At 42.4% G+C, this 12,275-nt stretch overlaps 1 protein-coding gene across 10 annotated transcripts in view; it reads right to left on the bottom strand.

Moving 5' to 3' along the window:
* MCTP2 (multiple C2 and transmembrane domain containing 2) overlaps positions 1-12,275 on the bottom strand; it is a 255,126-nt gene that overhangs the window by 128,774 nt on the left and 114,077 nt on the right. For 9 of the 10 annotated variants that reach the window (XM_081552154.1, XM_081552155.1, XM_081552153.1 and 6 more), the window contains 2 exons: positions 7,570-7,734; positions 5,159-5,289 (listed from right to left, as the gene is read on the bottom strand). In XM_081552154.1, coding sequence (XP_081408280.1) covers positions 5,159-5,289; positions 7,570-7,734 — 296 coding nt within the window. The remainder of the gene's footprint in view (positions 1-5,158; positions 5,290-7,569; positions 7,735-12,275) is intronic. The other variant, XM_081552163.1, reaches the window with a different exon arrangement.

The raw sequence follows: 12,275 nt of genomic DNA, 5'->3' as shown, positions 1-12,275 counted from the left end.
GTGGTCCCATCTTCCCGAAATATCCTTCCTCCAATCTGGTCAGGCTAACCACCACCCATGTTACAGGTCTCAGCTTAGATGCTCTTCTTCCAGAAGGCTGCCTGGACAGCACCAAGGTGCCTCCCACAACCTAGTGCCTGAGGACAGGACCCACACGCGAACCCCCAGCTTTTGGTAGGATGTCTGATACACAACATGCTCAGTGTTTGTTGAGTAAAATGAACGAACAAACAAAATGAATCCTAGTGGCAAAATAAAATGCAAAGTCAAACACTCCAAATTCTAAAGTCAGTGTTTCTTTTTTGTTAACCAATTGAATATTTTGTAGGGTCTATTTCCTCTTCTATATAAAAAAGAAAGGGAAAGAAATATATGTACTGAATGCCTCCCAGATTCAAATGTCTGCATTTCTATTCACCTAGAGAAAACAAGGAGTAAGTTACTTTTTTTTTCCCTCTGCAAGCTTTATTTTTTTTTTCTCTGCATATATTAAAGCCAGCCTCTCCAGCCCACTGGCAGTTAATGTGCTGATTTAGCATTGTTTCTGACCTGCTGTTCCTGTCTTTCTCCATTAATCCCACCGCATTTTAATGTTTTAATTCAACACATAATTTTTACCATATCAGTCAGCCAAACCTGCTAAGTTCCACTTGCCATGATAGCTTTTAACCTCTTATTCATTACCATAATTCTATGTTTTATATTATAGACTGGTCAGCTTTTAACTTAAATGCAAGGGGGCAGAAAAGAGTCCTTGAGTTTTAAAAGCTGTAAATCTCAGAGGCTAAGAATGGGGGTGAACAGGAAGCAAATGGTGACTGTGTCAAGCCTCACTGTAAAAGCAGATGAGCAACATGGGGTGCAATCTGTCCAAAGAAATACCCTGATTCTCCTGCGCACAGGAGTCACCAGTAAATGGGCAGCACATCAGAGCCAGTTTCTAAGGCACCACGTGGGACTCAGGATGGGCTCTGCAGCAGCCCAGTTAAAATGAGCTTGTGCAATCTCATTCTTAACTTTTCCAAACCAAGTCTGCGTGCGTCCGTGCATGCATGCTCAGTCGTGTCCGACTCTTTGCAGCCCCATGGACTGTAGCCCACCAGGCTCCTCTGTCCACATTATTTTCCAGGCAAGAATGCTGGAGTGGGTTGCCACTTCCTCCTCCAGGGGATTTTCCCAATTCAGGGATTGTACTCGCATCTCTTGCCTACATTCACAAGCAGATTCCTTACCATTGTGCCACCTTGAAAACTAGAATATTCTGTAGCAAATTAATCACCAGAATCATAGGGAAATGTAAAATATACTTTAAGAAAATGGTATGATTATGTTGAAATAGTACAGGTTGACAAGATTAATCTATATTTCTACTCTTGCCATTTTGTTTAAAAGTTGGGGCAGGTTATATTTAGCTTTATTTCTTACTCCTCCTAAAAATCCACTGTTTCTGGACCATTGATGGACTCAAAAGATTTTTTTTTTTTGTCCATGAATAAACTCCTGAATTAGCAGGCACCCTGGATTGGGAGGTCGGGTGTTGGTTTGCCCAGGCACCTTTATCTCACCAGCCCTGACCTCCTTGGGAGTTACCTATGGCTCAGAGGAAGCCCACAGGTGGATCATGAAGACACAAGGAATTTCAGAAAATTCCCCATGACTCAGGAGAGCCTGGAGGAGGCTGGCTGCCATGGTGGTTGGGGAGGCGGGACAAGCCTGAACTATCACCAAGCTAGCAACCCACCAATGCCAACACAAATGCCAGTTATGACCATAACTGACCACTTCCCTGGTCGACCACTGTCCACAGCTACAAAACCAGTGTCGTTCAGGCTAATCAACACTGTTCAGTTCTCGAGTCAATAAATATCCTTCCCATCACATCCTGGAAGATAGTCACTGCTCACTTCTAACAAAAAAACACACAAAAAATCTCTATTCTGTTTTGAATAAACAAAACTGAGCTGAATTTTAACCAGTCATATCTCAGATACTTAAATAGCATAATTTAGTTGTGGGGATCTGTAGTTGTTCTCCAGAAAAAAAAAAAAAAGCTCAAAATTAATAGGAATAATAATAGCAACCAACAATAGACATGGTTGCCGGTTGCCATGGTGACCTGCAAGTTGGCTGAAGACCCTGTTACACAGATGGAAAAACCACAAGAAAGGCCACTGCCCAAGGTCTTGTAGCTTGCAAGTGTTGTGGTTACCAGATAGCCCAGGAAACACAACTCAAAGTGTTCCTTCCCTCCTCTCACAGTGCCTGCCAGGGGAAGCTTCAGTGGGGGGAGACTTTCTCAGAGAGCCCGTGCAGAACTTTAAACTGCTAGCATCACTGTGTCATCCAAAGACAAATTATGAGACAGGTCTGAGAACCTTCAACATTGCCAAAGACCCTCCTGACACAAAAAGGTATTTCCCAAGAGTTGGGAGAGAAAATAACTGATCCTTAAGAAGTACAACAAAGAACAGGAAAACACAGAGTGAACACTTTTATGTAAGAAGGAACAGTAAGTAACAGCTCTGTGATATCCATATGCCAACACGATCTCTCCCTTTCACTACGACAAGCAGTGGTGTATTTTAGGGGACGTCTCACCCCACCTGGAAGTTCACTCTGGGTAATGCTGTGGAGCCAAAGCCAAGAGACACTTTGTTATCTTCTGTACCTTAGGAGAGGAAAAAGGAAAAGGATGCCAAAAAAACAAAAAATCCTTTAAAGCCCATGAAGAGGAAGGGCAGAATGGCCACTGGGGCAGGTATACGTCTAAGTTACAAACAGGAAATCGCTCAAATAATAAATGAAGACCCAAATGACAAAACATGGCATCAGAGGGACATCTCCAACTATTTCCTGTGTCTGTAAAGAAACGTAACACTCATCTGAAAAAGCGTTTCCTACGATGTGAAGGAAATATGACGGCACAGTGACACACGGAGGGAAAGGCCGTTACTCTCCGCACCTACTAAAATAACCCACGGGCCATCCATCACCGGGGCCTCAAGTGCCCTCACTCAGATAACGCTCCGGGACACAGAGTTCTCTGCGTCTGTGCACTGACGTGACTGATCCGTGCCCCGCTGGCCAGCACAAAGTGTCTCATCCTTCTGCCAGGGGTGCTGGCAGGGCACGGGGGTGTCACAGGGGTGACCAGGGTGGGAGGCACTGAGAACACTCGGGTGTCTAAGTTACCCTGTGGAAACGGAGGAGCGGGGAGACTAGGAAAGCATCTGACGGGGGAAAATCTCTGCATTCTAGACCACAGGAAGACCTTTCTCCTGCGCGGGAGAGTGACGGGACTTAGTTTGGTGCCCCAAAACCACAAACCCGGCACTGCAGATCTCCAGGGAAGCACGGCTGCTACCTACCAGAGCAGCAGAGAACTGAGGATGAGCAGGCTGCACAAAGCAATGGAACCGGGGCCACGACACGCACATGGCAGGAAGAGCGCCCAGGTCTCAGCTGCTGCCGCCCTCCTAGCCAGCATTTACATGGGTGGATGAAGGGTGTGTGTGTGTTCCACACGAGAACTTGGCAACAGTGCTGCCATCAGGTGGCTGACAGCCCGGTTTATTAAGCGCCCTGGGACAGATCAGACTGTTCTGTCCACAGGGTGCCTCTGCAGACAAGCATGGGAGGAACCTGCCATGGTCTCCAAACTTCCTCCTGTGTGTCTCAGGATAAGTTACTGAGACGGGATGGGATGAAAGTGTAACTCGCTCAGTCACGTTCAACTCTTTGTGACCCCATGGTCTATACAGTCCATGGAATTCTCCAGGCCAGAATACTGGAGTGGGTAGCCTTTCCCTTCTCCAGGGGACCTTCCCAACCCAGGGATCGAACCAAGGTCTCCCACATTGCAGGTGGATTCTTTACCAGTTGAGTCTCAAGAGAAGCCCAAGAATACTGGGATGCGATAACGGCAGCAAGAAGAGCTGATGTTTCATGCAACCGCCTCTGCTAAGCATTTTACACAGAAAAAAAGCACTGCATTGGGTTTTGGGTTAGCTGGGGCACAGCCCATTTTCTCCCCTAAATTCCTTGCTGATAGAAAAACATAACATCTCTGGACCTCTGGACTTCCTCATCTGTAAAATGAAGGGGTTCTCCTGGATAAAGGGCTTTCAATCTTTCGTTTCAGCAGTAAAACTCTTGCCTGGAATGGAGCCCCACCGCAGAGCACAGGTGAAAGTGGAGATGCTCTGGTTTCAGAAGAACCTGATTATCCTGAAGGCTAACCCCAACGCATCTCCCTGAACCCAGGGCTCCAGAGAACTTGGTTTGAAAAAGACCACAAACAGATGTTGAGAGCCCTTTAAATGCTGTATTCTAAATTTAGGATGGGTGGACAAACTGGACGCATATGAGCTGAACAAAACACAGTGATTTGGGAGAAAACACTTGGTCTTTGAAAACAGATAATCCTGAGTCTCGCATTCATTACTCTGCCAAGATTCTGCAAACCTCAGCACTCCATTTCCTCATCTATAAAATAAGCATAATATTGTGAACTTGCAGGCTTCCCAGAAAGATCAGAGATGTATGCTTCCACCAGCATCTCCTTCATGCTTAAACTGGGGCAGCCATGATGCAGGCAGAATTGCATTTAACTGTAGTCTTACTATAATCCTATATGGAAACCATTAATACTTACAATATTTCTCATTATATACAAGCGAGCACCTCCATTAAATTGGGAAGGTCCAAAGTACACAAATAAAACTGATCTGGCCTCAACAGATTTCATTATGATTTTCCACAAAGTTCATAGAGGACAGTGGAAAGTTTCCATCAATTTGGGACACCTAGCTTCATGGTGTTACTGAATTATTTGGTATTTCCACTAAATAGCAAAACCAAACTCATAGGGTGCATTAGAAACTTATACCAACATTTCCCAAAGAGTCTGAGATGGCACATTCTCTTTCTTTAGGGAATTCCTGACATGTAATGATTTTCTTCTGTTGTAATCAATACTAAACGGCATATACCAATTAATAAATGAAAAAGTCTTCCCTGGGTTAAGGTCCAGCTAACTTATGGCTCCTTGGGGTGGGAATATGAGGTTTTACTCTAAGCTCAACCAGATAAAGACAGTGCTATAGACCAGCCTCATGCAGACACGTCTCCCATCGTTCAGAAAGCAGAACAGACTCACGTGCCCAAACGTTCCTCGTGCTTTTTGCTGTCCTTTCCCCACACTTCAATGTCCAAAATGCCCATCCTGTCAGAGAAGTAGTGAAAGTCAAACTGTTCCTGCCACTGCGGATTTGCACTCTTACACAGTGTCTAGAAAACATGCAGTTATAATATTTACTTTCTTAAAATGGCATTCATCACTATAGCAGCTACACATTCATTTCATTTCTAAACAGCAGGAAGGCAATCATAATGATGGTTATGATCACTCTTACACAGTTAAAATTTTCCTTTTGGAAGTGAAAGGCAAGTTGAATTTCAAGAATTGGCAAAACATCGTACTCTTTTAGCTGACCCCCAGATTCACTCATTTATCCACCAAATTAGGGAGAGCAGTGTTATCCCCAAAGAAACAATAAATGTTATAGATATACAAAATATCTATTTTTGATACATGGATAATATTTATTACACATAGATAATAATGACTGTTGAGCTATGCTCTCTATACAATATCGCAATAGACATTTTATAGCTGTTCTATCTTACAGAAGACACTCTTAATTGGTTAATCAAATGGAAATAATATTTTTATTGGCACATCCATTTCAGTGCTGGCTTAAGAACTATATAAATTAACAGTTTGGGGTCTTAACTAACATCTGTCAGATGCATTACATGAGAAACCCATAACTTGTATGCGACTGCCTATTTCTAAATTCAGGTTTCCTGAATCCAGTCACTGGAGTCGGAGGAAGACTAGGAAATTCCACTGCAGCCAAACCTAAAAATGAACATGCGTGGTTGGAAAACTCCACAAGTGTTTCCATGTTCTCCAAGAGTGATTTCAAACTGCTTATGTGTTTGATTCATTGGCAAGACTTTCATTTCTGTTTCATTTACACAGAGATTCAATTTGTGAATAAAAAGTGAGCGAAAATGCGGGCCACTAAATACCAGGAACTCAGGGCCAATGATTAAATCCTGGGGCCAAGTTTCCTCACATGGGAAAAGATGAACTGCCTAGACCTAGACTGCAGCCAACATCACATAACATCATCTACGCTGTTTTTCATCATCGTTGGGTTTAAATATATCAGATCACAGAATTTAGAAACTATGCAGAAAAAAAAGCCCATTTGATCACAAATTAAGTGCAATATTTCCCATGGGGGAATGCAGCAGATACTGGACTCTTTCTACACTTCACTTTAGTCTAAAAGGGTAAGTGTGCTTAGTGATGAATAATTTTTCTATAAATCCTTACCCTGATGCTGGATGGTTAAAGGAATCTTAATGGAGACCTGTGCTTATCCTGGATACACTCATTGTGAGGTACAGCCTAAACCTGCCTGTTTAAAATTATCACCTGTACATTTTGGCCATCACTTTGCTTCAATTTTTTGCATTTCTCATAATCAACAATTCTTCGACGTGAGCTTCAGTTCTCTACTGCTTGTGCTGGAGTAAATGACCTTTAATATTTGATTTTGCACTGAAAGTTGTACAGCAGAGACAACCTCTTGTCCCACTAAGTCATTCTCTAACTAGTCTGCTTCACTTAAGTCCACTACACTGAAAAGCCCCAATTGCAAATACCCTCAGGCCTATTTTCAAGTCTTCCACTCTGATGTTTTTCTTCCTATGTGGCTTTTGGCAAGTGACTTAACTTTCAAGTACCCTAGTTCCCTCAATCCATAAAACATAGGAAATATTCCTGTCTGACAGTTATGTAAAACTAATTAATTACCATGGTTTGGAGACTAGGGTTTTTGAAATAAAAACCACACCGAATTACTGAGATTAAAAATTAAATGGAATTTGGATCAGTGGAATAAGATGATTGATTTTTAAAGACGGCTAAAAAAAAAAAGCTACTACTTTTGTTCAAAACAAATCACTTTTAATACTTTTAGATAGCTTTAAAAAAAATCAGAGCAAGAAAACAGCAGTATTAGATGTCTATTTTTGGTGTTCAAACCAACAAGTTAGAGAAAGCCAGGAGTGTATAATTTTGAAAATATGTTTAGTTAGTTTAACTTAAGTATTTTAATTCAACTATAACATATTACACTATTTTATTTTTGTAGGATTTTTGAAAACATTTAGTAATCCTTTTCAGCACAATCTCTGAAACACAGTTGTTTATTTTCAAAATGAAAATAAGCCATGCATTCAAATCTACTGTTTAATAAGCTTTCTCTAGCTCCAGTGACTATATTAAAATAAATGACACTAAGCAATCAAATGCCCATATTAACAGACAGCATCTGTACATTTATTTTTTTTTTCTGGGGTGCTCCTAATCCACACAGGAGAGTTAAAAATAAATTCTGTTCTCGCAAAGTTTAGAGGGGGAAAACATACATTTTTTCCCCATTGTTTTCATCTTAAAGACACTGTTCTCCTTAAGGAATTGACAGAACTTACCTTGCTTTTATACCTCTGATCTCCCAGTTTTAACTGGACAAACATCTCTGCCATGCTTCCGCCTGAGACATTCCTTCCTTCCAACAAAGTTATACTTATAATCCCGTTCCAGAGTTGGTTCTTTTTCAAGGACTCTGAGAGCCGGAGGTTGCGTATCAAAGAGGACTAAAGCAAAGAAATAAAGATGACATATAAGCTTGCTGATAATTCTTGAGTGTGACTTTGGTGATCACAGCGGGTGGTCCAGCTTTCAATATTCATACAAAATAGCACTCCCCGCCTAGGGAATGTGTTACTATTCTTCACTGGTTCTGCAAACCTGCAATCAAAGTTACGTGACTTCCTTCCCAAGCACCGGACTTGGAACCTCCAGTGAAGGATGGATTGAAACAACCCTTGCGCCTGGCATTCACTCCCACCCACATGTGCTCTTTGGTAGAATCTTCCAAATGGGCCTTTGGCTACTCTGATAGTAGGAAGGGAAGAGAGGCATTCTGGGAAACAGAGATGTAAGAACCAGGCACTGCTCTGCAGGGAAACAAAACACCTCTGGGCATTTGGAAATTACAGTTTTGAATTTATCCTTCACACTTGAATCTGTCCCCACCTCCCTTTATTTCTTGCTGTGCTCAGTCACTAAGTCGTGTCCAACTCTTTTGCTAGCCCATGGGCTTCTTTGTCCATGGGATTTCCCAAGCAAGAATACTGGAGTGGGTTGCCATTTCCTCCTCCAGGGAATCTTCCCGACCCAGGGATCGAACCGGAGTCTCCTTTGTCTCCTGCACTGCAGGCAGACTCTTTACTGCTGAGCCTTATCCCTTAGGGGACAACGAAAAAGCCTAATAATACTGCAAGATTCACAGGTCCAGATACAGCCTGTAGTCGGCTTGACGGCCAAATGAGCTTTGCAGATCTGGTGGGAGGGGAAGGTTGGATAAAGAACACAGGCCAGGGCCTGGGACCCAGTAAGGGTTCAGTAACTGTTACCTAATTTTTTTTTTCCTTTTCTACATCACACACAGCTTAAACAGAATATAGAAAAAGGCAAATGTCCCCTATAATTAAATTATAAAGAGGACAAGCACACTTTAATTTCCATTATGTAAATCTTCAAACACACAAACAGACCAGCGCAACAAACCTCCCTGTGCTTATTCACCACATTTTGTCAATCTTATTACATCTTTCCCTGCTTCACTAATGTTTTCTTTGGCTGAAATATCTGAAAGCAAAATACTTATCTGTTTTTACATACGCACCATGCCATGATCACACTCAACACAAGTAACCTCTATTCCTTTAACACTGTTAAATACCCTGAAGGTCTCGACAGTGTCTTTTTATGGTGAGTTTCTCTGAGTGAGAATCCCTGACACGATCCACAGGCTGTGTTCAGCTGGCAGAATTCATTCACATTCTCCATTCAGTAAGTGAGATGGCACGAGGGTGGACGGCTTAATTTGAGGGAGAAATAAATGGGCTGAAGAACGTGGATGGTGTCGAGCATCACAGTAGAGCAATGAATTTCTAACACTATATATTCATTCCTGTCATCCGCTCACTATATCTTTGAGATCATTTAGGCATCAATTTGCTTGGACACCGGTTACTCACAATTTATCACAACGAATGGTATGTCAGTGCCGGGTTAATTACACGCCAGCTTACCTCATCCAACACACGTCACTCCACCCCTCTTAATAAATGATGCAATAATGCCGAGTGTTTGGGTCATTTTATGATTTCCTTAAGCAAAATATTTTACGGAAAGGTATACTCCCCATTTCATACCTGTGTGGCTTTTCTCTTGAAATTGGAATTCACACACACACACACACACATACACACAGGTTTGAAGGTGCAGAAACAGAACGGGAAAGGGAGATGGGAAAATAATTTGTTTAAAAAGGAAAAATCCCTCTCCTCTTGAAAACATGAACAATTCTTTCTCTAACTTCTATCTGAAGTTGGGTTATACAAAGAATACATTCAATAATGAAAATCTATGAAATAAAGTTAAGTAACTTTGTATTTGTTAAAAACAATGCATACCATCAGAATGTATAGACAGGTACATGTATAAAAACATATGCAGATGTGTTTATATTCTGTGTGTGTGCATATAGATAGATTTAAAACATTCTCTAGCTTATTAAGCATACAGGCTGAGAACTTCCATCTTTAAAAAGAAAATGAGAATTTGATTAATACATCCTGCTGCACTTTCTTTTTTTATGTTTCTTCCTCTTAAAGTTTGACTTGCCAACCAATAAGCTGAAGCATGACCTGTCCCATGGCCATGCTTCAAAGTTCCGACAGATATATTCCTCCCTAAACACTGCAACTATTTCAAAATCCTTTTTATAAAGAAGGGAGTAATGTCCACAAGGGATCAAAGGGCATCCTACAGTCTGGCAATTGCCTAAGAAAAATGGCAGTGTTTCCATGAAATATGCCCTAAAATAATTTTGTGGCTTGGTATGTCCTAATTTCAAATTGGATGTTTATCTTGGAAAGGCTTCTATCTAACTTGTCCATAAAACAGCCCCACTTAGCTCTATGAGCTCTGTGAAAATGGAATCCAAAGCTGGTTATTAACGGGGCCCAGAGATAGGTTCCATATGGCGGAACAGCATGGGAGGGCAAGGCAAAGGCCTACACCGGGCCTGGCTTGGCTGGAGCTCCTGATCAATCCAGGGACACTCGTTGCATTACACTCTAACATCTGGATTATTGCTTGTAATGTCCCTGGGAAATATCCACTTTCCATCAAAGCCTTTATCTATCTCAGTCGGACTTTGAACATTTTAGCATTTAACGCAGTCATGTTTGATGTGATGGACTCACTCTTCGCCATCCAAGATTTTTTTTTTTCCCTTGCTAAAGGCGGGGTAAGAAAAGAGAAGTATTTATTGCACAGTTCACAGACAGAAAAGGACACAGGACCTTTATTCTACGTATTTCACCCTAAATATTTCTGCAAAGCCCTCTCTACAAAGTTACGTCCAAAAAAAAGTTTCATCTGCAAGCGATGCAGGCTAGGATGTGAGCATGAGCTTTAAACACGTTTCTTAATCACTTTCGCATTTCTCTTCCACCCTTGAGACTTGTGATAAGGTTTAAGAGGCAGGGTCTGGGGTGGGGGACGGCACTTGGGCCATCCTGTCTGTGCTCGGACGCAGAGCTGGGCTCTCTGGAACTTTTGTGTTCTTCAAACACCCCCATTCTCCCCACCATAAATCGACTCCTCTGCACTCACTCTGTTAGCTCAATAGCTCAAGTTTTCGTGTCTGTGCCCGAGCCCTGTAAGTGAAATTTGTCATCTTAATGCAGCCTGGAATGTGAAAGGAGAGAAGGAAATGACCCATCAAAGGGAGAAGCCCACCCCACCTAAGCTGAAACAAACACGGGGAGATGGAGCAAAGCTTCTGGGTCCTGACCCTAATTTCTCAGCAGACATAATGGATAAAATACGGCCCAGCAGGGTTTTGCTATTTTTCTCCTTCCTCCCAGAGGATCAGAACCTTTTACTATTTCTATGTGGATTCATTCATCAGCTCTCTTCCTTGGCCCACCCGCCCCCTGCCAAATCTACTCCCAGAAAGAGTGACTTTTTCCTGAAAGGTGCAACTTAGTGATGACTAAGGGAAAACAAGTTGGGATATTCAACTTAGAAACATACTAACTTTTGTAAAAAGTGAAACAGATTCCAAAACATTCATTCACTCCCAGGTCATGAAAATTTCACAGGAAGGGAAAGAAGAAAGGGAGAGAGATGGAAGATACAGGCTGTGGGGCTTTTCTGCTCATTTCCAGCAGGTGGAGAATTCTCAGGAGTTTGATCTAGGTATAGACTCTCAGAACAGTGGACGGGACTTTCCTGGTGGTGCAGTGGTTAAGAATCTGCCTGTAAATGCAGGGGATGGGGGTTCCATCCCTGGTCTGGGGAGATGCCACACGCTGTGGGGCAGCTAAGCCCATGTGCCACAGCTACTGAAGACTGCTCACCTTTGAGCTGTGCTCCACAAGGAGAGAAGCCACTGCAATGAGAAGGCCGTGCTCCTCAACTGGAGAGGAGCCTCCGGTCATCGCAACTAGAGAAAGCCCATGTGTAGCAACGACGACCAAGCAGAGCCCAAGAGAAAAAAACAGTGAATAGATTTGTGTTCCTGGGACATAAAAAAAATAGGATTACAGACTGGCAAACATGCATTATTGGAGGATTCTGGCCAAGCAGCATGCTGTGAAGATGGCAAAGTAGATTCCAGGACCACAACTACTCAGCGTGGTTACAAAGGAAACCCTAGGATGATGGATGTAACAGCTGGATATGTCTGTCCATCCTAAGCCAGGAAGAACAGCAGAAAAGTCAGGTATAAAGAAGGATCCTGACAGGGAGGCACAGAGTCCAGGAGCAGGGGAAACACCTACAGTCGTCAGAAGCAATGTGACAGGCAGTGATTGTTGTTGTTTAGTCGTTAAGTCGTGTCCAACTCTTTGCAAGCCTGTGGACTGTAGCCCACCAGCCTCCTCTGTCCATGGGATTTTCCAAGCAAGAATACTGGAGTGAGTGGCCATTTCTTTCTCTAGTGGTGCCACCATTCATAATTAACTATGCCAACCAATGCCACTGGGTAACAATTCAAAGCATTCCCTTGGGTGGCAAAAAATACCAAACAGTTAAAAAAAAAAAAGTAAAATTAAAA

This window comes from Giraffa tippelskirchi, chromosome 12 (genome assembly GCF_054371585.1).
Source record: "Giraffa tippelskirchi isolate mGirTip1 chromosome 12, T2T-mGirTip1v1.2.pri, whole genome shotgun sequence".
NCBI lineage: Eukaryota > Metazoa > Chordata > Mammalia > Artiodactyla > Giraffidae > Giraffa > Giraffa tippelskirchi.
The sequence above is the reverse complement of the archived record's forward strand: the minus strand, read 5'-3'. Positions and strand labels throughout refer to the sequence as shown.